The sequence below is a fragment of the Neurospora hispaniola genome (assembly GCF_033458365.1).
Source record: "Neurospora hispaniola strain FGSC 10403 chromosome Unknown B0T23scaffold_1, whole genome shotgun sequence".
Classification (NCBI taxonomy): Eukaryota; Fungi; Ascomycota; class Sordariomycetes; order Sordariales; family Sordariaceae; genus Neurospora; species Neurospora hispaniola.
In genome coordinates, this window is record NW_026944406.1 from 724,892 (window position 1) to 749,840 (window position 24,949).

The following is a 24,949-nucleotide window of genomic DNA, read 5'->3' on the forward strand; positions in this document are numbered from 1 at the left end:
ACAACAACTGTTTGTGTGGTGTACTGCCTCAACTTGGGATCGAGTGGTGGGTTTACTCACTTGTTTTGTGATGGTATAGCAGAAACTCAAAATGGCAGCGGGAACATCATGATGAGCGTCTTGAGAGAGTGCTCTTCTTGGTGTCAATAATGTGTCAGAACTTCATTTCCAAGATCGAAGCGGAAGGAGTTGAACATAAACTGATCAAGACCATCGTCGTCTTGATTCGAACGCGAAGAAAAGGAACCCAAGGAAACTGAATCAGGAAACGTCAACCTGGCTTACCTCTGACTTCCATCAGCGATGATGATCAAACGGAGGTTGATCGGGCAGGACATGGAGAGAATGTCATTGTTTGGTCCCGCTGGTGGCACAGCTTGGGATGGAGGACTTGAGCGGGAGAAGAGTGATGGGATGATGGAGAAGAAATGTGGAAGAGAGGAGAAAGGGAAGAAGACGAGGATTAAGTACATGGCGGGAAACAGAGCATGGGAGGGGAATTCTTTCTGCCTCCCGCACAAACTCAAACGCAGGGCCAGTACCGGGAAGCATGACTTCAAACGCTTGCCGTCGGATAAGGGCAATCTGAGTGGAAGGCTTAACAAAAGGCGAGGCGGGGGAGTCTTGGGAGGAAGGAACGAGAAACAGAGGAGACATTGGCCTCGCACTCAGGACCTCAAACTGCCAGGTGTGCCCTGGTGCCTGCCAGTAACGTGGAGGCTTGGTAGTCCGAGTCCCTGTAGACACCCATGGTCTCGAGCGCTTGAGGTTGGCGAACCAGAGGGGGGCTTGACAAGAGGTAAATCCGTCGAGGACATGGAAGGAAGCAGGCGAATGGCGAAGAAAGTCCTCCCAACTACCTATTGAATTCAAGTTGCCAGGTGTGCCCTTGTTGCCTGGTAGGAGCAGGCCTGGTCAAGAGATCGGAGTTATTGCATGGCCTCGAAACGATCTGAAGCTTGGCAAATAAGATGAGGGCGTGACGTACAGAGGCGAGGCTTGGGAGGAAGGAACAAGGAGGAGGGAGATAAACCTCGACGTTGGACACTTGAGGTGCCCGGCGTGCCTTAGTGCCTGGCAGTAACACTCAGCAGAGGGAGTGGTCCGGGTCTCCTTGTCCCCTCGTCCTGTCTACTTCCGTTCAAGCCGTGCTCCTCGAGTCATATTTCCTTCTTGACCAAACCCGAAATGAAGAAACAACGAGTTCCTCCACGATTTTCGACACTTCCAGTTGCTTCCGGGCCCCAACAGCTCTCGTCAACCACCCAAATTGGCATTCAAGCCACACACGAATCCTTGTACTTAAATTCGAGGGTTCCTCACCCCCGCCTCTTTTCCCCCTCTGCTTCTTTGTTTTCGTCTTCATCTTCATCTTCATCTTCATCGTCATCGCCATCGTCATCGTCATCGTCATCGCCGTTGTCGTCATCATCTTCTTCTCCAATCAACAAGTTCATCACCACTTCCGGTGCCTCGCTGTCTGCGTTCACTCCGTTCAATTTCCATCACTTCGACACAATCCCCCACCTGCTCAAGGTGATTTTGATCTCCTCCATCCCTCTGAAAATGTGTGCTACCTTAACAACAAGTCAGTACACGGAGCGGGCCGGCGGCTATGAAGGTCCTGCCTACCGCGGCACGGCCTCCGCGCCCGCTCCACATTGTCCTCGACTGAAAACAACACCCGAGTATCTCGACAAGCCCGGCTTGCGTCTCTGCGACTCCGGTAGGTACCTACTTTCCTCTACTGCTCCGTGTCACACTTGACACAATTGGTTCCCGTTCCAATTTGATCCCATATATGTACAAAAGTTTCCATCCTCTTTGAGAGAGTCAAGCACTTTCTTCGCTCACACATCCAGAGTACAATGACCCGTCATCTTCCTTTGTTAGAAGCTAACACTGGCTTCGAAACTGCAGAAAAAATCCGGGGCCCAACGAGGCTATCTTCGCCGACTTCGCCGGTCGGTGCTAGGGCCGCCGTACAGTCCATCCTCAACGCCGATTTGGTCGCCTGGGGCCTTAAACTTTATGAGTACCACCTACCAGTGTCGGAATATGTCATGGGCTGGAAAAGGCGACAACGAAAAGGGCTTGATTCTGGAGTTGTCGAACGGAAGAGGAGAAACGAAAACCAGGGCAGCCTAAATATCTGGAAGGGAATGCCGGGGAATGGGCGGCCCAGAGCACGGAATTCCAACAGGATATCATCGAAGATGATAGGTATTCGAGCGCAATTCCATGGCCAGCAGTTTCAACTTTGGCATGTCTTGTTCCGGTGGCAGACCGTAGGGAGCCACGCGATAAAAACACTCCATGAACTGGAACTTGGTTTCCTTTGCAGGTTGAGGATATCATTCAAGATGATCTTCGAGCGAGATTCAATGGCCAGCAGCTTCAACTTCGGCATGTCTTGTTCGGTGGCAGACCGTACCTGTGGGGAGCCACGCGGTAACAACACTCCATGGACTGGAACTTGGTTTCTTCGTTTGCAGATGAAATGGGTTAGCATAGGTGCCTAGGTAGAGGTAGGTATCTCTAGGTAGGTAGGTAGGTAGGTGGGTAGCTAGAAGTAGTGTACAGGTAGCGGAATGGGAATATCGGCAATTTCAGTGCCTTCCAATCCTTGTCATTCTGGACCTCCTCCGTGTTCGTTCGTAAACATTCCTACTATTAGCTCCTAGACATGCTATTTGGTGTGGTTGGCGTTTTCTCCCGCACAGTTACCTCTATCCAGGGGCATTCGTGGACTCTGTCCAACATTTTGTCTAACCGTACTTAGGTGGGTGTTTGTCTGTCCGTCTCTCGTACCCAGAGGGAATTGCCGACGTCTGCAACGCGAATGTCTCGCCCAGCTAGGCTGACCTCCCGTTTCTTAGGGCTGACTCTTGACGAGGACCCTAATTCCGACACAGGGGTAGGTACGAAGTAGACTGGCAGCTTGAGACCAAGGTAGTACCTAAACCGCAACGGAAATTGAACTGAGTTAGACGCCTGTTTGCATACCTCTAGACATGTAAGAACTAATCGGGTGACACCATCCTTGCAATCCGTGAATTAAAGCGGAGCTCATCAACAAGTGACTGCCTCGAGGTTGCCACAACATCACGACCAAATTTTTAGGTAGAGGTAGCCTTCCGCCACTTGCAGCCTTCCTTCTTGTCGAAGAACTTTATGTCAATCCAGATACCTCTACGATGCAGATGGGTGGAGGACGGGCACTGGAGGAGGATGTTAAATACATCTAGGTAAGGTTGGAAGAGGATAAGGAGGGTGGTGGAGGAGAGGTAGAGGGACATGGCAGAGATGGAAGGGAGGGAGGGGACGATTTATAGCGGATGATGGAGGCATGGAGGTTCAAGGGGAGGAAGGGGGACGTGGAAGGGGATGAGGAGAGTGAGAGGGAGAAGGAGGGGAAAAGAGATGTAGCGTTGGGAAGACGAGAAGAGACTTGGACAAGGACGGGAGTCTTCGGGACTTGAATTGATCCCGGCGTTCGTACCTCTAGGCGTTCGAAGGCGTTTCTGGGGTGGTTTGGCACCTATTTATCCTGCCATCGGCCAGTAACGGACGGGAGGAAGAAAACTTCAAGGGACGGAGTGGAGGAGCAGTCTTCGAATCAAATGATAGAGGTACTTACTTACCTCTAGGGCCGTGTTCGTTGTGGCAGTAGTGCAGTAAGGGGATCTCTTCTAACCCTAACCCAAAGCTTTTCTGCCACCAAAAGAATGCTTCCGTTACTGTACTACTGCCGGAACGAACACGGCCTAGGTATACCTGAATCGAGTTGACTCGAGAAATTTTGGCCAGCCAGAACCGTATTATAATGTGTTCTATGCCCCTTGTATTGGTCGAAAACCGGTTCAGCCATACTGCTGTGGACTTGGATGTCTTTTGTGTCCCAAGGTGATGTTTTGCCCGCTGTCGTTATTGATTTGGGCGGAGATAGGGCTCTTATAGAGGTGGTCGTTGTTGAGGAGATCTCCAGAAGAGGGGAAGGACAAAGAGTGAGCCAGAGCTAGGGCAGAGGTACCTCTATGGTTTTGACTGACAGCTGCACTGCCTCCTCCAGCGTCTTGTTGCGCCTTATAAGACCAGGGCAGGCTCTTGCACACTCTTTCTTCTTCCGTCTCTTGTAATCTGTGAAAGTGAATTAGCAAACAAATCCAAAGTGACAGCAAGGTGAAACTTTGGTCCTTTTAGTGAAGAGAACACATTAACATTCACCTTAACATTCACAAGAGCGTCAAATCACCAAGTGGAACATTCAAGCGCAGCCCAGAACCAGATCAATTAATCACCCAGGGTATCAACCTTGAACTCCAGAAAAAAAACCGTTCATCCCGAACCCAAATTCTTCTTCTCAGTGAAAACTTCAAACCAAAGACCACTAGCATTGAAATCCCAGAATATCATCAGCGCCTCCCAACGCGTCATGATAGTATGGCATGTTCCAGCCTGTAGACCTTTGTGAGAAGCTTCCAAAACCACGCAAAAGCCGGGCCCCTTTTGAACCTAGAAGCGACCGACATCTTACCCCCTCCAGTCAACACCGTAGAGGTACATGACCCAAAGTTAGGTACCTACCTCTACCATCCCCAGCAACATTCCATTGTCACCACCATCTCAAAACTCTCCACCTCTCTTGGGCGCGAGCTTGCCTTGCTGGAGCACACCCAAAGACCACTTCATCTGACGCCATCAAAGTTCCGGATCCTATGCCTCACCTCCCCTACTCCATCCCCCTCAAGGGACGAAGTTGCCCAACACGTTTGCCCCAGGTCTTTGGAAACGCTTTTTTAACCCATACTTCGCTTCACCCGGGACAATTTCTGGGAGCGGAAATCAAAGACTTTGCCCGTGAACTTCCTCGCCCTGGGTCTTTGGGGAGTGCTAAAGTTGCCTCTTCACGTTGCTCCAGGTCTTAAGGAGTCGTTTTTTCAGCCCGTTATACGCCGAGTCCCAGGTCTTTGGGGGCGATGGTTGCCTGTTTGCAGCACTTGAATCCAAGGTCTTGAGGAGCACTGTGATTGCCCTTGTATCGCTGGTCCCGGGACGATGGGGGCGATTCTTGTAGACCCAGCTGACGCTGGAGTCCTACAAGTCCCTGCGGAGCAAGGGCGTCTCGTCTTCGCTTTCACTGTCCTCACCCGAAGACGAGGCAGCGGAGGAACCGCGTGAAGGAGGGCGGAAGGCATGTTCGACAGACGCGGCACTTGCGATTGCAGCGTCATCGTCAGGACCAAATGCGGACGAGGAAGGAGAGGGGTCGGCAACGACGGCAGTCGAAACAGGAGCCGGAGGAAGAGGACGAGTCTGGGCTGGGGCTGAGCCACCAGCAGTGCCAGACAATGACATCTGTACCAGGGCATCCTGGGCCTTCTTCAAATCACCCTGGCTGACCGAGGTCAGAGACCTCTGTCTCCTCTTGCTGCTCTTGGGAGGAATGGGCGGCGGCGGGCCATCAGTAGCGGCAGCGGCCTGGCGATCTCTCTCCTCGAGCTCCAGCAGAGCCTCGCGAGCCTCCTGTCTCTTGGCGCGCTCAAAGTTCTCTGGGCCGAGGACGCACTGGCGGCGCACCACGGCGACGAAAGCCAGCATGATCTGCTCGATGCGCTCGTAGAAGGTCATGCCAAAGGCGCGGACGACGACGGCGTTGAGCCGGTTGCCCAGCTGAGCGTATACGGGCTCCAGTTTGCTCTGGAACTCGTCCCACCGCTTCTTCTCCAGATCGCGGGCCCGGCGCCAGTCTGCCTTCTCCTGGTCCGACAAGTGTTTCTGCCTCTGGGAGAAGTGGTCGAACACCTGGTTCTTCCACTCGTTCCGCCACAGCTCCTCAAGTTGCCGAATCCGCCGCGAGTGGTGCATGGGGCAGCACATGGCCAGGTGCTGGGGGATGACCATGACTTCTTCGCACATCTCACCGGTCCGTTGGGCGCGCTGGCACGGTGCCCATTGAGGGAGAATGGGGTCGTCGTCGGTGAGCTTGTTGATCTTGCCCTTGCAACCACCGTGCTGGTGGTGGCAGTGCCAGTGCTGGTCGATGCGGATGCACATCTTGGTTGCCGACGGGGAGGTAGAGGAGATTGGGCTTGGGAGTAGGAGGGGCTGACTTCCTGGTGAGAAGTCTGGGGAGCAGCAGTGGTGGAGAGACGGGACAGTCCTTGTCTCCGTCGGAGAGGAGGAGACGGGCGAGACAAAACTCGGGCTAGATGTCGAGCTTGTTTGTGGCGCGAGGAGGGACCGACGGAGAGTCAGGAGCAGCAGTTGAGGACGAGAACGAGAAGGACTTCGGGTGCTAGGGAAGGTTGACGCCCTTGCTGAAGGTAAGGTCGTCAAGGAAGTTCCCTCTTGGAGTGAGAGGGAAAAGCGAGGTGGCTGTGAGGCGTTAGTGATCTGACAAGAGAGAGGCAAAGAAGCTGGTAATCTTACTTTTGCGGTTTGGCGTCTTCCGCCGAGAGACGAGCTCAGAGAGGTAAGGCCGGGGAAGTTCTTTCTTGATCGAGGGAGGCGGCCAGAGAACCCGGAAAAGGGACAAAGTCGTAGCGAGCTGGGCGGGCAGAGACTTGTAGCTTGGGAGGATCTTCAAATGGTATGAAGTAAAAGAGAGCGCACTGGTACTGCTGATGATTGCTTTGACTTTGGACTTCTTCGCTCAGAGCTTGCTGGTGGGATAATACCTGGAGAAGAAAAGAGGAAGAAGAGGGAAGGAAATCGTGGGCCCGGGCAAGGTTTTATGGAGGGGCAAGTTGAGGATGATCCACGATTCTATTGTGAGAGCGCTGGAACGAGCCTGCTGTACTTTCAAATCATCCCGTCTTTTGACGGCTGGTTGCCTTGGGATTTGTACCAAATGGACGTCATCAGGACAACAGAAAGGAAAAATCGAGCCACTAGCCCTTGGCATATCTGGGTCTCGAACTTGGAGAAGAGACGAAAGACGCGACGAGATAACGAAGAATGGAGAAGCTACGGTCTAGTGTCCCCTCAGGGCAAACGCCGTCTTGAAGTTGGAAGGAGCGGCTACAAGATGACGGGGTGGTCTGAAGAATTACGTCTCGGTCCCGGACCGCGGGGCTTCGGGGCTCGCAGGCAGATTCTCATGGTCATTGCTCTTGAGTTCCTGAACGGTTTCATCAAACTTTTAGTTTGGATACGGAGACAGCTTTCTGGCGAAGAACCCGAACTGAAGAGTCCAAGTCTGGCATATTGCTGCTATCATTAGGTAGGTACCTACTCGAGTCCCAAACTCGGGCATACCTACCTCTACGTTCAAATATTGTCCTGGCAATCATGTGGAATAAAGCACACAGTCCTTTGCACACATTGCTTAGAGGAATTTGTATCTGAACCAGCCATAGAGTGTCAATTCCTCGTTTTTCTGTGCTTCACAACTCATCTTGACTTGCGCCAACTTTGTGCTGGCCACTTCCACCATTCTTCCTCGAAGCAAGACACTGTGGCTTTGCGCCCGGACTTTCGTCTCAACTCCAGAATTTCCCGGCCATCCAGAATCTTGCGAGGTATACAAATCCAGGCCCTCTTCATTGAGGCTAGAGAAAGCAAGCATCCGATCACGGGCAGTCTTCATACTCGGACCTTATCCCTGCTGCGGCGGACTGGGCGAGACAGACACTCGACGATTTGCCCCACCTACCTCTAAGTGGTGAAAAGTACAATGTAGGTATCACATTATGTTGAACAGCTTGGAATAAGGCGTCGAAGTTTCATCTCTACTGCTATAATTGTCCGAGCCTTTCTTTCTGGAATTTCTACTGGGAGTCATTAGGGGCAGGGAAAAGGAATGTGGTCATCTGCAAGAGGGCAAAGGAGCCCGTGCAGGAGAGGCGAGATGTGGATGTACAATCCACGGCAGGCTGGAAATTTGGTTCAAACTAATCTTTCGTCTGTACTCCTTTGGGGCAGCCTCCAGTTGTTGAGTTGTGCGGCTGGGTGCCCCTGCCTGGAGCTTGATGCTGGGTGAGGCACGAGTCAGCTGGACTTTGAGCGCAGGGAAGAACACTTCGAGTCCTCCTACACGAGATATCACGTACAGTGGTAGTGATTTGTTCCATGTCTCTAGAATTGACTAGAGGTAGAGGTGCCTCTAGAGTACTACATGTATCAAGTGACCACAACCGCACGGCTGCGTCTTCTCAACACAAATTCCGAGTTTTCTCTCTTTCGTAGAGCCCAGACGTAGTCTTCCAAATCCCAAGCCGACTGTTCCGGACTGTGTGCCTCCCCCCGCATCCTGTACATCCTCACTTTACGTTCAAACACTTTTACAAACCATGATGGAAGCCCTTCCCTCCAACAGAAACGGAGCAAAAGACTTCCCTTTTCGTCTTCAAATGACTTGTTGTCCTAACTTCTATATCGGTCTTGTAAATGGTCCGAAGTCTTGGAGTTTTGTTCCTCTGTCTCGTCTCCATCTGCTGCTGAAACAAAGAGCAAACAATCCTCCCGTTTCCTGGGTTACGACCGCTTGTTTTCCTCCTAGTGAGACCGCCGTGTTTGCTCAAGTGACCTAGACTTTGCCATGAGATGGAAAAGGGATGAATACCTACCTCTACATGAGAAAAGGAAAGGGAAAGAGAAAGAGAGAAAGAATGAAAGGAATAAGAGAGCGAACGAAGACGAAAAACCCAAATAACCTAAATCATACAAGACAGTCCAGTGTCCCCCTCTCATATTTCTCCACCACAATGCCACCTATCCTCGTCCACCAAGTGTTGAATTCCGAAAGCGGATAGTTTCAGACAAAAGGGACCCAAACAAGAAGCTGCGGGAGCCAGTGCTCGCCCGCTAAAAGTATTCTGGGAGCCGCGCGCCAGGTGCTCAAATTGATCTTGTTGACTGGGTCGGTGTATTGCTCGTTGATCTTCTGGGCGGAGCATCAAGTTGCTGAAGATCTTTCTTGAGGACTCCCGTCTCGGGGGTAATCTTTTCGGGAGGTCGAGAACAGGGTGAGATTCTCATCGCTAGATTCAATGTCGAGAGAGCCTACGTTGCATCCAAATCGTCAGCGAGTGCATGGACATCGTAATGGACGGAGTCAGTTTTTGCAGTAAATAGAGGTAGGTACCTTGTTCGAAGTCGGCGACGGGCCACCGTCAAGGTGGTTGGAGGGCTGCATGTGCATTTCTTTCTCCATATCCTGCTTTGGGTCCAGAGGCATCCTCTTAACAGGGCAGTCAGCTGAAGTTGTGTCGGGGGGCAAAGGGCTGATGCGGGGCGGATCCGGTTGAGCGTACCTCGAGACGCCAAATAGTCTCGGCCAATGGAGTGCTCGAGGGTAGTAGCGATGCCATTGGCGCAGGCGTGTTGTTCTTCCGGCGCTGCTCAGATGGTGTATTTGGTCAGAAATGCACATGCACAACCATCAGGTCAGGATGGAACAGCGATGTTTGATAGCATGGAATGAAGTTGACAAAGTTCCATTGTGATCGCGGAAGGACAAAGGATGTTGGAAGTTTGAAAGAAACATTGATCCAGAAATTCCACAGGCGCAGAGACAGTAGAGGAAAAGAGTCAGGATTTCTTACCTCGAGGCCGAGTCTGCCTGATGGGTTGCCGACGGGACACTTGCGACGCCGGAGAGAATGTCGGCAACCCATCAGACGAAGATGGCAGGAGGCTCCTCTTGTGGTGATGAAGTTCTGAAGGCTTGGAAGCAAAGAAGGCATATGATGAAGGAAAGCGGGACGAGCGAAGGGGCTGGAAGAAGGGGCCCTTATGTCTGCCAGCAGGGTCTCTCAGAGCTGAGAGCCCAGGGGCACGAAGGAAAGAACTCGACCAACCAAGTCGTTACCGTACAGATGTACCTTGGCCAAGTATCTCCCTCCTTCCCGTTCACCCTCTTAAAGAAGATCTTCAAAAACAGCCCAGAGATGTGCCTTGCTCTACCAGCAGGGATAGCATGGAGAGGTGGGGTGTATCCAGTCGATCTTCGGTCCCGGAGCAAGTCTTCCAGAATCCGGGGCAGGCACGCAGGACAAACAGAGATCGAACTTGATGGTCAGCTGTTTGTTTCCAAAAGAAAAGAAGGGGAAGTCATAGTCACGGTAAGGTACCTGAGGTACCTCTAGGTACCTGCTGGAAAAGCCTGCCCGTGATTGAAACCCAAAATCCGCTCTTTTTCCCTCCTCGCCTTTTCTTCCGTCTCTCTTCCTCTTTCACCCAACATCAAAGTGAACTTCCTTTTGACGGACTTCCATCCCAACTCAATTTCTTACAATGCTCTTCCACTTGTCCCGCGATCCCAAGGCCAAGTGAGAGCACTTTTGGGCTTTGCAGTGCCCATCTAATGGCTCTTGGTGATCGTCTCTCTGACCCTCAAACACAAACACGCATCTCCAAACAACACCCCGTCGGCCTTTGGGCAGGTGACGTCGATGCCGATGGCGACGAAGACAGCGGTGACGGCTTCACCTTCCGCATGAAGATGTCTTCCGCCGAGCCATGGTTCAGCCGAGCCTACCTAGAATCTCCGGTGTTTTTTTGGGGGGAGCCCGTAAGTACGTCCCCTCCCGTAAGCCCAAACTGCCCGGTATCGTGCATGTGCCTGACCAAGCCTTCAGGAGGTAGCACCGGCGCCGCCGGCTTGACTTTCTCGAGTTGTTCGTTCTTGGCCGTCCAGGACTCCGGGACGGGTGAACTTTTCTTGGGACCCGATCAGTTTATTGATGCCGTGGCTCCTGCAATCGCTTCTTCGTAAGTACCTCTAGGTGCTCGCTTTCTTTTCCAACCCATTGGTCTTCATGTTCGGTTTTCTTCAGTCTGTCATCACGTTGCTAATGCCACTTTTTGTCTTGCTCTAGGCCGCTATACACCGACCCGGTGAACAAGAAACTAGAGGAGGACTTGCGTGACGGTGCCCGACTTCCTTCAATTCAACGTGCTCCTCGACATCCGCCACAAGTTCCCCAATCCGGGGTTTGATCATCTTTCATACAAGAAGTGCCTTGAGATAGAGGTACCTTATGACACGGGACTTCCCCCTGGGAAATCGCTGGGGACCCGATGGGAAGCCACTGCCTTGTGCCCACAGGCATGGGCTACTACACATAAGGCCTGTCAACGGGGCCTCAAGCTCCCTTGAGACTCAGATAGAATCATCATTGTTAGAATCCATTGATTGAGAGCTACGCTGGTTTCCAAGGGCACGCATCACCTTCCATACCTAGAGGTAGACGTAAATCAAGCAAGACATCTTACCACCACGTTCGTCGTCTCTCACCCGTGCTCACCTTCTCCGCTGTAGAGTACACCACATCACACAACTCCCCAAACTCATCAAACAGGGGCATTCAACAACCAACACGTACAGCCCTAACAGCTACTACGGATTCCTCGATCCGAATGTGAATTTTTTGACTATGCTCCCGAATGTCTCGCTTTCGGCATTCATGTGCGATTCTTTGGCCCTGGAATAGAAGTCCTCCACTTTCTTCTTTGCAGTGAACAAGTTCCTAACAGGCCACGTTTTGGCGCTTTGTACAGGACGCTCCGTTGTAGGCTCTTTGGACTTCTTACTTGAAGTAAAGGTATCATAGAAGTATGACTTTGTTCTTGCCGGCCATGTTGAGTGTGTTGTCGATGGCTCTTTGGCAGAACGTAAAGGCTGCAAGTCCTCTCTGGCGAGAACATAAAGCTTCTCGAAGGCTAGCCGCGCTTCAGCTCGCTTCCTTGCTGCCTCCTCCTCAGTTTGCTTTGCTGCCCGGGCCTGCTCCCCAAATCGTCTATTGAAATCCCTAGGGTCCAGATCATAGAGGTAGTCTGGATCTCCCCTTTTCCTTGCGAGAAACAAGTTTTTGTTCCTCCAGCGGATATTGTCCATCGTTTTGGTGTGCTTTCCTTCTTCTGGATTTGCGTCAAGATGTGCGATATCTTGATCAACGAGGGTACCTCCAACAACCATCGCAAGCTCACATGTTGTCTCTGATGTCCATTGTCTGTCTCCACCCATGCCCGGTCCGCCAATGGAGATGATCGCATCGGCCCGCTGCGAAAATCCGCCTTGGAAGGCACTCTCGAACAAGCCACCGTGTGCATTGAACGTGGCCGAAACAGAGCCGTGGCTGGTGCTAGGTGTTGAGGAGTTCGGAGCCTGAAATGTTTGAGCTGGAAAAAGTGCCGAGGTAAAGGTATTTGGGCGACTTTGGGGCACTGGTTTCGTGATGAACCAGCGATCGAAGGTCTTGTGCTTGTTAGAGGGATTCTCATCTTTGCCAGTAGATCTATCCCCCTTCAACCTAGCAAGGTACTCATCATCCGCAGCATCTCGAGCCTCTCTCCCAGAGTCGGAGTCGTGTATATCGTCGTCTTCGTTGTATTCGTTGTCCTTGTCGCCCTCGTCATCGTCTTCGGTAGACCCGGGATACAAAATTTGGCTGTCGGCCAAGCGGTTGAATATCGCCAGGGAGGCACTCAAGCGATGGGGTCTGCAGGAGTTGCTGGAGGTAGATGAAGGAGTGGGCTGGACTGTCATTGTTGTCTTGGTAGAGGTGGCCTTATTCTGGGTGGACATCTCAGCAGACTTTTTGGCTAACTGAAGCCTCGATTCGATGATGGGGGAGGCACCACTATTGAGCTCCTTGCTACCTCTAGAGCTAAAAAGGCCAGGCGACGATGCCTTCTCGCTGCGTTCGTTTGCCATAATGAGAAGGTCGAAGTCAACTCGATCAAGAGATATAGAGGTAGGTGGTACACTCGATGATCAACCGAACTGGTAGGCATCTACACAGAAGACGATGAGACCTCAGCCCAGTGATGTGCTTGGTGGGCATCACCATATTTATAGATTGAGGTAGACACTCCATTCACCACGTGTCATGAAGAAGAACTCTGTCATTCATCATCATTTCAGTGCTCGGAGTGCAGCGGGCATTATCGGGCAGATATTAGAAGCTGCAGCACCACTGTTTTAATGGATTCTGCGGTACATTGGTGCAGACGGGAAACATGCAATGCACGTTCAACGAATTTACAAGTAAACACCGTGAACCGCCGGGCCGTACCGCAAAGACTCGGGGTATTGGTTTTGTTCCAGGGAAATCAAGCATGGAGGTGGTTCTGGAGGTAGAGGTACTGCAACATTTATGCCGGCCAGAAAACGTCTGCACGACGGTGATCCAGCGTCGTCAAAAAAGATGTAGGACTGAGGAAAGCCTGAAACACTCGAAGAACTCGAATTTACAGTGCTTCGGAGTAGCATATGTGTCCTCTACTCTTTTTTGTGGGCATGAAACGCACGTATTCTGGCATGGCTCTACTGCGTGTAGATGTACCTTCATGCGAGCATGTGTTAATATGTCTGGGTAATCTTCTGGGCTGGGACGTCAAAACGTACGCCTCGAGTCTTCGCGGATCATTTTTTTTTTCGAGCATTGCCTGCAGTAGATGATCGTTCTGATGCACAAGATAGCTGGCAGCAAAGTGAAGACGACTGCCACTCTTCTCTTTCTCCTGTCACTTGTTTGCTACACCTTTGTTGTCTGTCACTCACGTTCGTTTCCCTTGCCCATTAGTCTACCTCTATCGTTCTTGCCTTTTCCATTCGCCTTGATTGACTTTCAACGGACCGAGAAAGGAATTTGAGGGTGGTGGGGCCTCAAATGGGCGTCGGCAGGACCAGGGAGGGGCTAGGTTGTTGTAACATGAGATTGAGGCGATGATGGGAGCAATGTGATCGACCAGGCTCATCGATCGCGGTTGGGCAGGCACCCGCCCGTTTCGAGCCTTCCTTCTCTTGATGGGAGAGGTGGAGGTGATAAAATGGTGATAACTCAGTTCCCTTCCTTTCGGTGGTTGTACCTAAGCAACTCCACGAGGAAGACCGGGAGTGCTTTTCTCTTCATGTTTCCAGTCGAGAAAAACAGCTCGAAACTTCGGGGCAAATTACCAGCAGTCATCAAGGTACGGGCAACTCCTCACGGCCGACTTCCGGCTAAGAAGCCAGAGTTGCTCCGGAACTTGCGGAGGGGTGTGAAACTGCTTCCTAGAGGTACTCTGGAGGTTCAGCCAGGAAGCAGAGGTGGCTCTTTCCAATTTTTTGGGAGTGGAGGACTCAACCGCACAAGGGACGCATGACGCGATCCATGAATTTCAGCCGATCCACCGCCAGATCTGATGCTCATCAAGTCAGGAGTCTTTGATTGGGCGCCTTCTCCTTCTCGAACTCTCCATGTCTTCCGCTCGACGTCTGGGACTTTTGGCTGCCTGCCCCTTAAATTTACCCGGGATTCCAGAACTCGCGCCTTCCTGGTTCTCTCCATGTTCCCTGCTGGCGACCGCTGCTCAGGCTCCCATGAATACCTACAAGCCGTTCTGGACTGCTGGATCAGATCGGGCGGTCTTTGCGAAGACTGTCATCCAAGGGTGTATCCTCGATCTATTGAGCTTCCAGGTTTCCCATTATTGCTTCTTAATTTCCCATTCTTCCATTGCCCATGGACACTGCCTGATTTCTCTGAGTCCGCAGCTGCCCCTTGTTCACTTTCGAGTAAGTAGCAAAAAATCCAGCTGGACTTTGCGAGCACCTCTACGGTTCTGCGGTGTAATTCTGGCATGATCGAATAACTCGTCCTCCTGCTCCCTGTGGTAAATCTGGGTTCGCACTTTCCTAGCACTCTCTTGCAATCTTTCGATCTTGGGATTCGTGATCAACTTCAATTCTCGTGACTGTGACTGCCAGTGACTGCCCAAACGCATGTTCCCGTCACCGGGTACCTTTACGGCTCATTTTCTCCGCTTCTAAGGGCTTATCAACCTGTAACTTCCCGTCTACCTGCTTCTTGTAACTCCAAAGGGCTCTCGTGACTTCCAATTTGATTTTGATGCTCGAGTCTTTCGCCGTCATTGCGATGTGAAACCTCCAGTTCTTGCCTGCAGAGAAGTGACTTTGAGGTTGATCATCAGGTGCGAGGGTCGACATCGCGGCCTCGCGGGCGGCGGCACGTCCCTCGGCCATCTCGGTGGCGTGGCGTGAAGAAGATGTCGGGAGTCACGCTCCCCTCAAGGGCAAAGACGTGACCCTCATGTGGTAGGCACCTGCCTCGAGTGCTCTGAGCGAAGAAACTTTGCGTTCCTTCTGATGGACGAGTGTCTCCCATCATGGTGGCTCTGTGCCTCCCCTGAAAAGCATAAAGGGCCATCGCTGCTCACATCTTTCTGACTTCGACTTTCCCACTCTAGTCACACACGAAGCACGTCTGCAACCCCAGTGCCCACAGTGCCCCAGAGCCACTCTTTCTCAAGAAGTGTGAGTGCAAGCAACATGGTCCATCCACGTTGTCATCGCCTTCCTTCTTTGCTGACACCAGATCTTCAGCTTCACCCATCACACAGCGCCTCCAACTCTCCTCCCAAGGCCCCCAGTCCCCCGGTGCCCTCAAGAACTGTGAGTCCATCCACTGCCTGAACATCCACCGTTGCCATTTCCTTCCATTCTAACCTAACTTGTCTTTTTGCCAGCACAATGACCGAAAAGACCAACGGTGCGAGGGTTGGCGCCGCCGCCGCTGCCGCCACCACCACCGGCAGCAGCAGCAGCAGCAGCAAGAACAACAACAGCAGCAGCAGCAGCACCACCACCACCACCACCACCACGAGGGGCACCAGCCCCAGCACCAACAACACCACCAGCAGCAACAGCAGCAACAGCAAGAGCAGCGGTGGGGGTGGAGGAGAAGGCCTAGACTACAACAGGTGGACAAGGGGCGCCTGGTTCGAGTAATGAACACCATTTTGGCTTCCTCCGTGTTTTTGTTTCTGTTGTGCTTCCACTTTTGCCGTGACTTGCCTCCATCTCATGTGTCTTTCGCCGTAACCTATCTGGTGATTTCCACTTGCCTGCCACCCAACTTGCTCTCCAGCAATTCAATCGTATTTGCTTTCCGCCGTAGAGGTACCTAGTAGAAGTGTCTTGCTTTCCGTCCTGCTCTGTGACGTAACATGGAACCGACTGGACGTGGAAGGATGCCTGGGGTTTTGCTCCTGCGTCTCTCGTTCCACCAACGCTCTTGCCAGCCCGGAAGACAGCATTGGATGTACACTGACTTCTCCATCCGTCGCTCATTTCCCACGCACGCAGATAAAAGCCCCGCGGTCCCCGCCTCTCTCTAATCTCTTCTCTAATCCTCGCCCAACGCGCACTCTTTTTTTCTCTCTCAGAATCAGTTCACATCTTCCTGGCAACCGTCAAGCAAATCATTTCTCTCCCAGCGATACACGCCCACACTGACACATGTCATCTTCTTCTCCAAGGCTCCCTTGCGTCACGGGGGTCCGCTCCTTGCTCAATTCACGATTCTTCGCCGCTCCGCTCTCTCTATTGCTCATGGCTTGGACATCCAAGGGCCAAGTCTTTACCTCATTCGCTACCTCTAGACGAGCAGCGAAGTCTGTAAGTACACCTCCATGACCATCAACATATCTGATTTCCGTTTGTTGTCTTTCTAGCACAGCGCCAACATTAACAGCAGAATCCAGAACCGGAAATGTGCTTCGCCCGGTAGCAGACTCTTTTTGCTCGCCCGTGGCCCCGCCGCTACCGCGCACACCTCTTCCGTTGCGATCACCTCCGCCAGCCCCTCCTCCAGGCGCACAGCCTAGCAAGCATTTCGACAACTCGATCGACTGCTTTAGAAAAGTCATTCGTGACGAGGGTTTCAGGGGTTTACTCAACCTCGCTGCCTCTCGTGGCAGCAACACAACACACCACCGTTGGGAGGGTAAGTCACTACGTCCCCAGTTTCTCCTCAGATTACCGTCTGGCATTGGATCCATGCTGATCTGACCTTGTGGCTCAATTGGATAGATAGAAACCGACAACGTACCCATCTGTATCGTCGGCAACAAGAGTGTTCCGAAACCGAACAACTCTAGAGACATGTCCGGCTTGACGTTTTTTTTATGTTGCTGTTGGCGAGATTGTGAGGGCGAGAAGGCCATCATTGGCGTAATGATAGAAACTTCGGAGCTGGACATCGTCGAGCGGTCGGGGAACGTTGGAGCTGGATGTCGTCAAACGGTCTGTTCTTCGTCTTCGTCTTCTTTTCCGTCTTCTTTTCTGTCTTCTTTTCTGTCTTCTTTTCTGTCTTCTTTTCTGTCTTCTTTTCTGTCTTCTTTTCTGTCTTCTTTTTCTTCGTCTTCGTCTTCTTCTTCGTCACCTCTGCGTCTTTCTCTTCGGGTCTGGAGCTGGAGGGTTCGATGGTTTCAGCGGTTACTTCTTGTAAGTAGTCCAGTCTTGGTAGAGGTGGAGATAGAGGTAATTTTGGAACCAACGGTGTTCGATGCCTTCTACTTCCTTGGATGTTTTGATCATGTTCGGGTGCCTCGAGGCCGGAATGAAAGTCTTCACTCGTTCCCAGTGTTGATAACGCATGTTGATTCACAATGAAGGTTGAGGTGTTCATTGCAGTGAGTTTTGGGAATCCAAATCTTTAAAATGCCGGGGCCCACAAGCCCGGCGCCTTGTGGCCCTCAAGGTGTTCGAGTTCCACCTCGGCAGCTGCATTAGCAAACTCCTAACGGTGCCTTGATTTACAATCACAGGTACCCTAATATGCCGGTATTCTTGAATATATGTATGCAGGCTGCAGAAAACTTCGAATGTGGGCGGGCATATTCTATTCAAAAATTGGACTTGCATGCATGTTCCGGCGAGCATAGAGGAATGCCTTAAGGTCAAGGCACTGGAAGCCCGTACCAGGACCAGGAAGTATAAGACGTAGCTCTAGTCTTTTGTGATTCTGTCTTCTTCTCCTTTTCTAACAATTTCGAAAAGACGTTCGTGTTCTATCTCTTTGCCCAAAACGACCTACCTTTCGCAACATCCGCCCAATCTTTTGCACATCTTTTCTACACCCACACCCACACACACACACCAATACGCCTTTTTCCCGGAGGAAGCAATACAATGGACGAACTGCTCAACATATTATTGAAGCTTGTAGTAATCCTGATGGCCATTTCGTGGGCGTTGGTGTTGGTTTTGCTTGCACGCATGCTCTTTGGTTTTCTCTTTGGAGGAGTAAACATTGAAGGCATCGATGTGAGAAATCTCATGGAAGTTCTAGATGTGGTACTCGAGGAACACCTTCTCTTGCCACTCCTTGAAGAAGGGGTGTGGTTCGGGGAAGAAGAGGTGTGGTTCGGGGTGGACGTTGCAGAAGCCCTACAACGGCAGTTGGGAGCGGTTGAACAGCAGGGTTTAGATCCTGATGAAGAGGCCCGAGGGGTAGTGCTTCTGCTGATTTTACAGCGTGGGCTGGCCCGTTGTGGAAACATTCGACCAATTCGATTCAAGATCTAGGTTTTGCAGTCGGATGTGGGCACGAGGATGAGCGGAATACCGACTCTGAGGGCGTGTGGCATTCGGGGCCATTTGATATCAAAACGGGGAAGGGTTAGGGTCGAATGTGGGATTTCCGGAAGTTGTGTTCTTGGCGGTTGGGTCCGCTTGTTCCGCTGATTACAATGATTGGCTCCATTCAGTGCAATTCGGGCCCGCTATCAACGTCGTCCCGTCCCGATCTCAAGTCCATGAGTACATCACGGCCATGCTCAAGCGTCGCATTCGGCTTCATTTTCGACGCACGGCTTCCGCTCTCTTTCAAGTCTCTGGGCTCTCTTTCCCGTCATTTACTGTCGCTTTCACAACAACGAAATCGTCGAATACACTCACCCAATTTCGCAAAATGTCGTCATCTTCCTCTCCGGAGCTTCAACCACCACCAGCGCCAACCACAACGCGCTGTCCAACAGGTCCTGTTCCTTTCCTCGAATACCCATCACCCAACACCACAAGTACCAGCAGCAACAGCAGCAGCAACAGCAGCAGCAACAACACAACAAGACCAAAGCGCTACCTCCTCTTCTTCATCTCCGGCAACCCCGGTCTAATCGACTACTACGCCCCCTTCTTCACGCACCTGCGCTCCCTCCTCAACGAACTCGAATCCAAGTCCGCCGCCTCCAGCTCTCCAGGACACCAACAACCCATCACCTTCCACATCTACGGGCAAAACCTCATAGGCTTCTCCGACTCTGACCACGCGCCTTTTGTACCAGGGTCCCCAGACACGGAACCCTTCGTGCTGGAAGAACAGATTTCCCACCTTTACGACTCCCTCGTCTCCCTGAACGAAACTGAAGGACCCTTCGACGAAATCATTCTGGCCGGCCACTCCGTCGGCAGCTTTCTATCTCTCGAAATCTTGCATCGCTCCCTTTCCTCATCTCAACCCTCATCTCTCAAACTGCTACCAATAACAACCGCCCTCCTCCTCTTCCCCACCATCCACCAGATGCACCTCTCCCCTTCCGGCTTACGCCTCAGTCGTATCCGGTCCATCCCCTTCCTCGACCAGTACACGCACGTGCTAGCCAAGTCCGTTGTCGATCTCGTGCCGCGGTTTGCGCTGCGGTGGATCACGCGAAACGTACTAGGCATGTCTGAGCACGGAAGCGAGGTTACTACGCGGTTCTTGCAGAGTAGGGATGGGATCTGGCAGGCGATTCATTTGGGGAAGGACGAGATGGGGGTGATTAGGGATGGGGAGGGGAGGTGGGGGTGGTGGTCTTCTCCGATTTCCTCGACTAGAGGTACCTCTGAGCAGCACGAGAGTTGTAATGGGGACGATCTGGAAGAAGAAGTGGTCGCTAAAGAGATTGAAGCGGTAGAGGAGGATTGGCAGCGGGTTGCTGATGCTCAGATACGTCAGGAGGAGCACGAACATAAGCAAAGGAAGGGACAGGAACATGAAGAAGCAAAAAAGCTCAAGTTCTTCCTCTACTTTGGACAAAACGATCATTGGGTGGCGGATCGGTATCGGGATGAGTTCATTGAACGACGCAAAAGAGAGGGACATACGGGGAAAGAGGGAGGGACCAAGATTGTGATTGATGAGGATAGGATTCCGCATGCTTTTTGTATTAATCATAGTGAGCAGGTTGCTGAGAAGGTTAGGGTTTGGATCGAGGAGGTTGTGGAGGGGTAGATGCCCGGCGTTGGAGGAGGTACGGCGTGTTGGAGTACGACATTGTCGAGTGGAAAGCATAGAGGTAACAAGAACGGCGTTCGGCTGTTGGGTGGTATATAGAACTGCTTTATGGGCTTAGACGAGCAACATGCATTTTGAATTCGGAAGCAGGGATATGTGGGACTAATACCTAGATATCAGCTTCCAATTTGCTACAAGACTGTCGATTCGTTACCTACCTACATTCTTGCAAGGCCATGGATGAAATGCTTGGACAATGACACAGCCGTTTGGAGGCCCTTTCAACGCTTTCATACCTACCTAAGTAGGTAGCAACATCTAACACATTCAGCTTGACGCATATACTAACATGCCTCTAGTTGCCGGTTTCATTCGATTCCATTCTGCCCTGACAGTGCCATCTCTCTCCATGTCGCTGGCATCTTGAAAGACCGTTTGAGATGCCCACTGCCAGCCTTTGGAGAACCACTTCGCCCCGTACCCAAATCCTCCCATCTGATTTCCACCTTCACCTGGCCAGTATTGTAGTTGTACCTACCCCTTTAACGATCTGTTCTGGAACCTGCCGCCTAGGACTTAAACCTGGACCTGAATCTGGTTCAGAACCTGGAGTAGATCTTGGGCTAGAACCTGACATAACCTGAACCTGAACCTAAACCTGGACCTGAACTAGAACAAGAGCCTGTGATGAAGTCTAGAAACTGGGTTAGAACCTGACAGAACTTAACCGAGCCTAAACCTAAACTTGACTAAACCTGATCCTGAACCTGAACCTGAACCTAGCACTTGAGCGGCCGAGCCTTGATCCCAATCAAGGTCCACTTCAAGGTCAAGTCGTCAACTCCCGTCTCTTTCAACGCCAGCCAGCCATTCCAACGTCAGGTCCTCAACTCTCCCATTCCAATTATTGGGCTTCCCAAGTTACCTAACTTTATTCCTTTAACCCCCAGTCGTCAAGAAAGTCGTCAAGTTCTCAAGCCCTTCGATGCCCTACATTTGGTTTCGTCCCCCACCGGACCTAGAAGTACCCTGTCTCTGTTCAAAAAGGTGTATGAGCTAGCGGGAGTAGTAGGTACACTTGGAACCAAACCTGTACATCGCCAGTGACAGGGGCTTGAGCTGTGGTTCTGTTCTCCAATTTGGTACTTTGTTATAGCGTAAAAGCAAATTTGTAAAGCTGAAAGCAAAGAGCAAGGAGAAAAGATATACCTACTCTGTTGTTCAGCGCCGTACACCTCTGTCTGTCGGCTTGATCATGGCCATAGAAGGGCTAGGTATGTAGGTACTGTAAAATGTCAGTCCAAGAAGTTTGAGCGTAACGCTTTCAGAGGGATAAGGAGGAAAAAGCAAGAATGTTGGTCTGGGGCGTTCGTAGGATACGACATGCCTTGCAACCGGTATAAGCAGAGTTGACGTATGAGCCGCGGCAAGACATGCACCGTGTAGTGATTTATGGTCTAGACTGTCTTGTCAACGCTACTAGCGTGGTTGAACGATCCCTACCTCAAGGTATTTGCTATCCAATATTTAATTAGGGTAGTTTGGCGTACTACCCGCAAGTTCGAGTTCAAGCATCGGGCATGCTGTATGCGGTCAGTTTTTAGGCATCTCCTCCAAGCCTTGTCTCTATTGTTGTTGGTTTCTTTCAATGCTTCGAACGTCATCTGTCATTAAACGCATCATTGTGGTATATATCCAATTCTTGTCCTTCCTCCTCATCCCTAGATATGTAGCTAATATCTCGCCTCAATCCAATGTTTCGGGCCTTTGCCGAGAAAATATCGATCGTAGTACCGGTATCTTGTACCATATCTGGCCCTCTGACTGTCCCGCTGCTAGTGTCGCACTCCCCGCGGCAGTCGGTTCCATGTCTTCTGTACCCTTGTCGATCACAAATCCTTCGTCCGGCCTTTGTCCGACACTCGCGATCTCCATTTCCTGCTTGGCGTAATATTCGTAAGGCTTGTAGCGAAACGGCGGTTCCAATTGTGTTGTAGGCTGTCCCTCCTCAAGTGTCGCAGCTTCTGGTTCTCCCAACGGTAGGCCCGTCCTCTTTACGCGTGGTCTAGGGTCGCGTCGATCCAGCTTGTGGCAAAAGTAGTTGAAGAAGAGGAAGGAGTGGAGGAGCCTGTTACGTGCGGTCAGTTGTTTCTCAGGCAAACCACGTGAAGGCCGGAAACTCAGGTGGCGTGGACTCACATTAGTAAAAGCAGCATCGCAACCTCCACAATGCCCTTTGCCAACGGCTCATCATACGCCGGCCCAAATGACGCGGTTCCAATGATCAAATCGACCAGTACAATTCCCGTGGTTATCGCGACGCCCACAAACAAGATCCCATCAGCCCCGACATGATACACGGCTGGTATCCCGCTCGATTTGCGAATACAAATTGCAATGAACTCTGCGGTGTTCCAAGTGATGATAACGGGTGCCTTTCGCAAAACATCAGTTAGCATAACAGTCCTCTCCCAAGGTTCCCTCTAGTGACTCGAGCGAACGAGGGAACAAGGAAAACCTACCACCACAAGCACAGCAATCATCCTCCCCGGCACTCCACCCCAGTACGGCCGACTTTCGACAAACACCGTCACGTTCAGACTCCACGTGATGATGGCAACAACCGTCGAGATGGCTCGAATGATAATGGAGAAGATGAACCAGGTCCTATGGACTGATAATCCAACGCCTCGCGCGCGGCGCCATTGTTTGATGTCCCGGCGACAGGGCTCCTTGGTTAAGGGAGGAAGGGTGTCTAGCCAGGACTCGATGACAGGGTTGGTTGGTTGGTCGAAGACATAGGCGGGCGGCGGGTGCCGCAGGGGGGCATCCCGCGGCATTAAGCCGTTGGCTTTGGATGGGCTGGGCGGCGCAGCTGTCTGGTGTTTTTTTGCTCAAGGTTTTGAATTGAGCATCTCGAGCGTCCAGACGAGCCGATAAGGTGACCGAATCAGTGGATCCTTCGAAACTGAGGGTGACGGTTTCGATGGTCTTTATGGCTCGTCCAGCTTGAAGTTTGGAAGAGGGAAATAGCGGCGCAGGAAAACTATCGTGTTGTTCCTTTGAGATGCGTGTTCGTTGCTACCGGTTTGTGTTGCGGTCCTCGGTGTCTCTCGGCCCCCCACACTCCCAATTCTCAGTTCTTCCGGGCTCCTGGACCGTAATGGTGCTTGTCGGACACCCAACTTGCAAAGGTCGGACTTGTCGTTGATGAAGGCCACAAACAAGATGTCTAGATTCGAGCCATTGCGCCGCCGGGTACAGATGTTGTAAGAAATGAGAAAAGAATAAGTCAGAGCCCAGACGCGAGTGTTGAAGACGCCGGTAGGTCTAAAGCCAGGACGTTGACAAGTCGTATAACGACAGAAAACATGTTCTGGAGAAGAAAGTCCTCCTGCCGTTTGGTCAGTAAACACGAGAGAGGCCAAGCTTGTCGAGAAGGGTACCTACCATACTACGTTAGTACGAGCAAGCGTGGGAGCCGTTGTGGAGAATCGAACAAGACAGGGGAGCAGGTTTTAGGCACCGAAATGGGACCCCTGTTTCCTTGTAACGATGGGAATGCTTGACAGTCAGTGGCCCTACAGGGAGAGTCTGGAGAACGGGCAATGCGAGACACGGCACCAGCAACCTTCAGGGGGGAGTGAGACGGTGAGAGTCTGGATTCCTGCCAACTTTTGATTGGGCGGCTCTGTTAGGAATCTTTCCGTCTCAAAGCGGCCGAAATGGAACACGACAAGCAAAAAGGCCCGAGCCGTCAAGCCCTACCGGGAGTTGGGGACTCGGTTGTCGGCACATGGTGATGGCAGTCTTTTTTGACTTGCGTTCGAAGCAGTGGCTGCTTGGACTTGTGCCCTGTCGATGCTTCCCTCCCAAGAGAGTTCCTCTGCTCTGGTCAGTGCCGAGTGTGGTTGGCGTCTCGGCTCCTTCCATCAAAGTCGATCGATCCGCGCCAGATCCAGCTCCCTCCTAGGGCCCGCTCCTTCCACAGATGTATCTACATACCTCTGTCTCGAGCTTGGAAAGTGTAGAAGTAGGTAATTGCAGTCCACGCCAGTCAATGAGGAAAACGGGAGGTCTCTCGCTTAAGTTCTGCTGCTCGTGAACTGAGAGTACCTCTACTTATGGGTAAGCTCACCGTGACAGTTGCAAGGTCCAACATTTCGTGCCTCGTCTCACTTGCTCTTTCGACCCATTTCCACACAGATAAGCAGCTCTTTCTCAGGACATCCATATGTCGAAGGCCATTGCTGTCTCAAACAAACAAATGAGGGTTTTGAGAACAGGTCACATTCATGTACGACAGGCGACTGTGAATGTAAGGTGATTTTTCTTTGCATTTTTTGGTGGTAGTGTAGTGTACCATCTCGAAATTGGTGCATTAACCGATAGATTGTGCAAATGTCTTGGCGGGCTCATCCAGTGGGGTCGACGCAGGCACAATTCTCCCCAACAGCGAGTTGATAGGCAGCTGCAGTGCTGTAGAAAACCCCATTACAACCGCCGGCCCTGGAGGCATCCCCGCATCGATGCATGTGATAGAGGGGAAATGCCAAAGTGGTCGTATGTAACATACCTGTAAACCGAGCATTATGGAAATCCCAATACGGCTCGCTATGGATCAGACAGGCCATAACAACATAGTAATGGGGGTTATAATTATATGGATATGCATTGACTAGAGTCACTTGGGGATTCTGTCCTTCAGGAAGAGTTGCCTACATAGAGTTTAGGTTCAAAGGAACCTTGTATCGAATTCACATACGTTTGGATGCGTGATCAGAATGTAATGTATTGACCGTGACGCGTCGGCTCATTGTTACAACCATTCCACTTTGTGTGCTTGGTGCAGACTGCCCGGTTTACGTCACGCTGGGGATTGCTCTGCTTTGGGCTCTTGGCGCCTTCTACGGCTTTTTTTCTTGGTTGCAACTGAAACT

General features: G+C 51.7%; 9 protein-coding genes across 9 annotated transcripts; 5 read left to right on the forward strand and 4 right to left on the reverse strand.

Annotated features, from left to right (window-relative positions):
* Positions 1 to 1,188: 1,188 nt before the first annotated feature.
* B0T23DRAFT_416551 (uncharacterized protein) lies at positions 1,189 to 2,782 on the forward strand (the record flags this gene model as incomplete). Its single annotated transcript, XM_062839635.1, has 3 exons — positions 1,189 to 1,726; positions 1,921 to 2,223; positions 2,685 to 2,782. The coding sequence occupies 3 exons, from the start codon at positions 1,189 to 1,191 to the stop codon at positions 2,780 to 2,782; spliced, it is 939 nt and encodes a 312-aa protein (XP_062696525.1).
* A 2,315-nt stretch (positions 2,783 to 5,097) lies between these two features.
* Positions 5,098 to 6,057, reverse strand: B0T23DRAFT_424428 (uncharacterized protein; the record flags this gene model as incomplete). The annotated part of the gene is made up of 1 exon (XM_062839853.1): positions 5,098 to 6,057. One exon carries the CDS (start codon positions 6,055 to 6,057, stop codon positions 5,098 to 5,100), a length of 960 nt encoding a protein of 319 aa, XP_062696526.1.
* A 2,325-nt stretch (positions 6,058 to 8,382) lies between these two features.
* On the reverse strand, positions 8,383 to 9,176 carry B0T23DRAFT_368772 (uncharacterized protein). The gene is made up of 2 exons (XM_062836469.1): positions 9,089 to 9,176; positions 8,383 to 9,006 (listed from the first exon to the last, which is right to left on the reverse strand). Exons 1-2 carry the CDS (start codon positions 9,155 to 9,157, stop codon positions 8,842 to 8,844), a joined length of 234 nt encoding a protein of 77 aa, XP_062696527.1. The 5' UTR covers positions 9,158 to 9,176; the 3' UTR covers positions 8,383 to 8,841.
* A 1,133-nt stretch (positions 9,177 to 10,309) lies between these two features.
* B0T23DRAFT_297204 (uncharacterized protein) lies at positions 10,310 to 10,854 on the forward strand (the record flags this gene model as incomplete). The annotated part of the gene is made up of 2 exons (XM_062834295.1): positions 10,310 to 10,467; positions 10,824 to 10,854. Coding segments are annotated over 2 exons (189 nt in total), but the record flags the coding sequence as incomplete, so codon positions are not given.
* A 490-nt stretch (positions 10,855 to 11,344) lies between these two features.
* On the reverse strand, positions 11,345 to 12,493 carry B0T23DRAFT_400613 (uncharacterized protein; the record flags this gene model as incomplete). The annotated part of the gene is made up of 1 exon (XM_062838510.1): positions 11,345 to 12,493. One exon carries the CDS (start codon positions 12,491 to 12,493, stop codon positions 11,345 to 11,347), a length of 1,149 nt encoding a protein of 382 aa, XP_062696529.1.
* Positions 12,494 to 15,331: 2,838 nt separating this feature from the next.
* Positions 15,332 to 16,936, forward strand: B0T23DRAFT_433837 (uncharacterized protein; the record flags this gene model as incomplete). The annotated part of the gene is made up of 7 exons (XM_062840472.1): positions 15,332 to 15,403; positions 15,478 to 15,840; positions 16,177 to 16,181; positions 16,270 to 16,408; positions 16,465 to 16,540; positions 16,593 to 16,736; positions 16,827 to 16,936. Coding segments are annotated over 7 exons (909 nt in total), but the record flags the coding sequence as incomplete, so codon positions are not given.
* Positions 16,937 to 18,704: 1,768 nt separating this feature from the next.
* On the forward strand, positions 18,705 to 20,006 carry B0T23DRAFT_400615 (uncharacterized protein; the record flags this gene model as incomplete). Its single annotated transcript, XM_062838511.1, has 1 exon — positions 18,705 to 20,006. One exon carries the CDS (start codon positions 18,705 to 18,707, stop codon positions 20,004 to 20,006), a length of 1,302 nt encoding a protein of 433 aa, XP_062696531.1.
* A 1,713-nt stretch (positions 20,007 to 21,719) lies between these two features.
* Positions 21,720 to 23,256, reverse strand: B0T23DRAFT_3656 (uncharacterized protein). The gene is made up of 3 exons (XM_062836369.1): positions 22,532 to 23,256; positions 22,209 to 22,444; positions 21,720 to 22,137 (listed from the first exon to the last, which is right to left on the reverse strand). The coding sequence occupies exons 1-3, from the start codon at positions 22,847 to 22,849 to the stop codon at positions 21,756 to 21,758; spliced, it is 936 nt and encodes a 311-aa protein (XP_062696532.1). The 5' UTR covers positions 22,850 to 23,256; the 3' UTR covers positions 21,720 to 21,755.
* Positions 23,021 to 23,173, forward strand: B0T23DRAFT_307772 (uncharacterized protein; the record flags this gene model as incomplete). Its single annotated transcript, XM_062834437.1, has 1 exon — positions 23,021 to 23,173. A coding segment is annotated over one exon (153 nt), but the record flags the coding sequence as incomplete, so codon positions are not given.
* Positions 23,257 to 24,949: the final 1,693 nt, after the last annotated feature.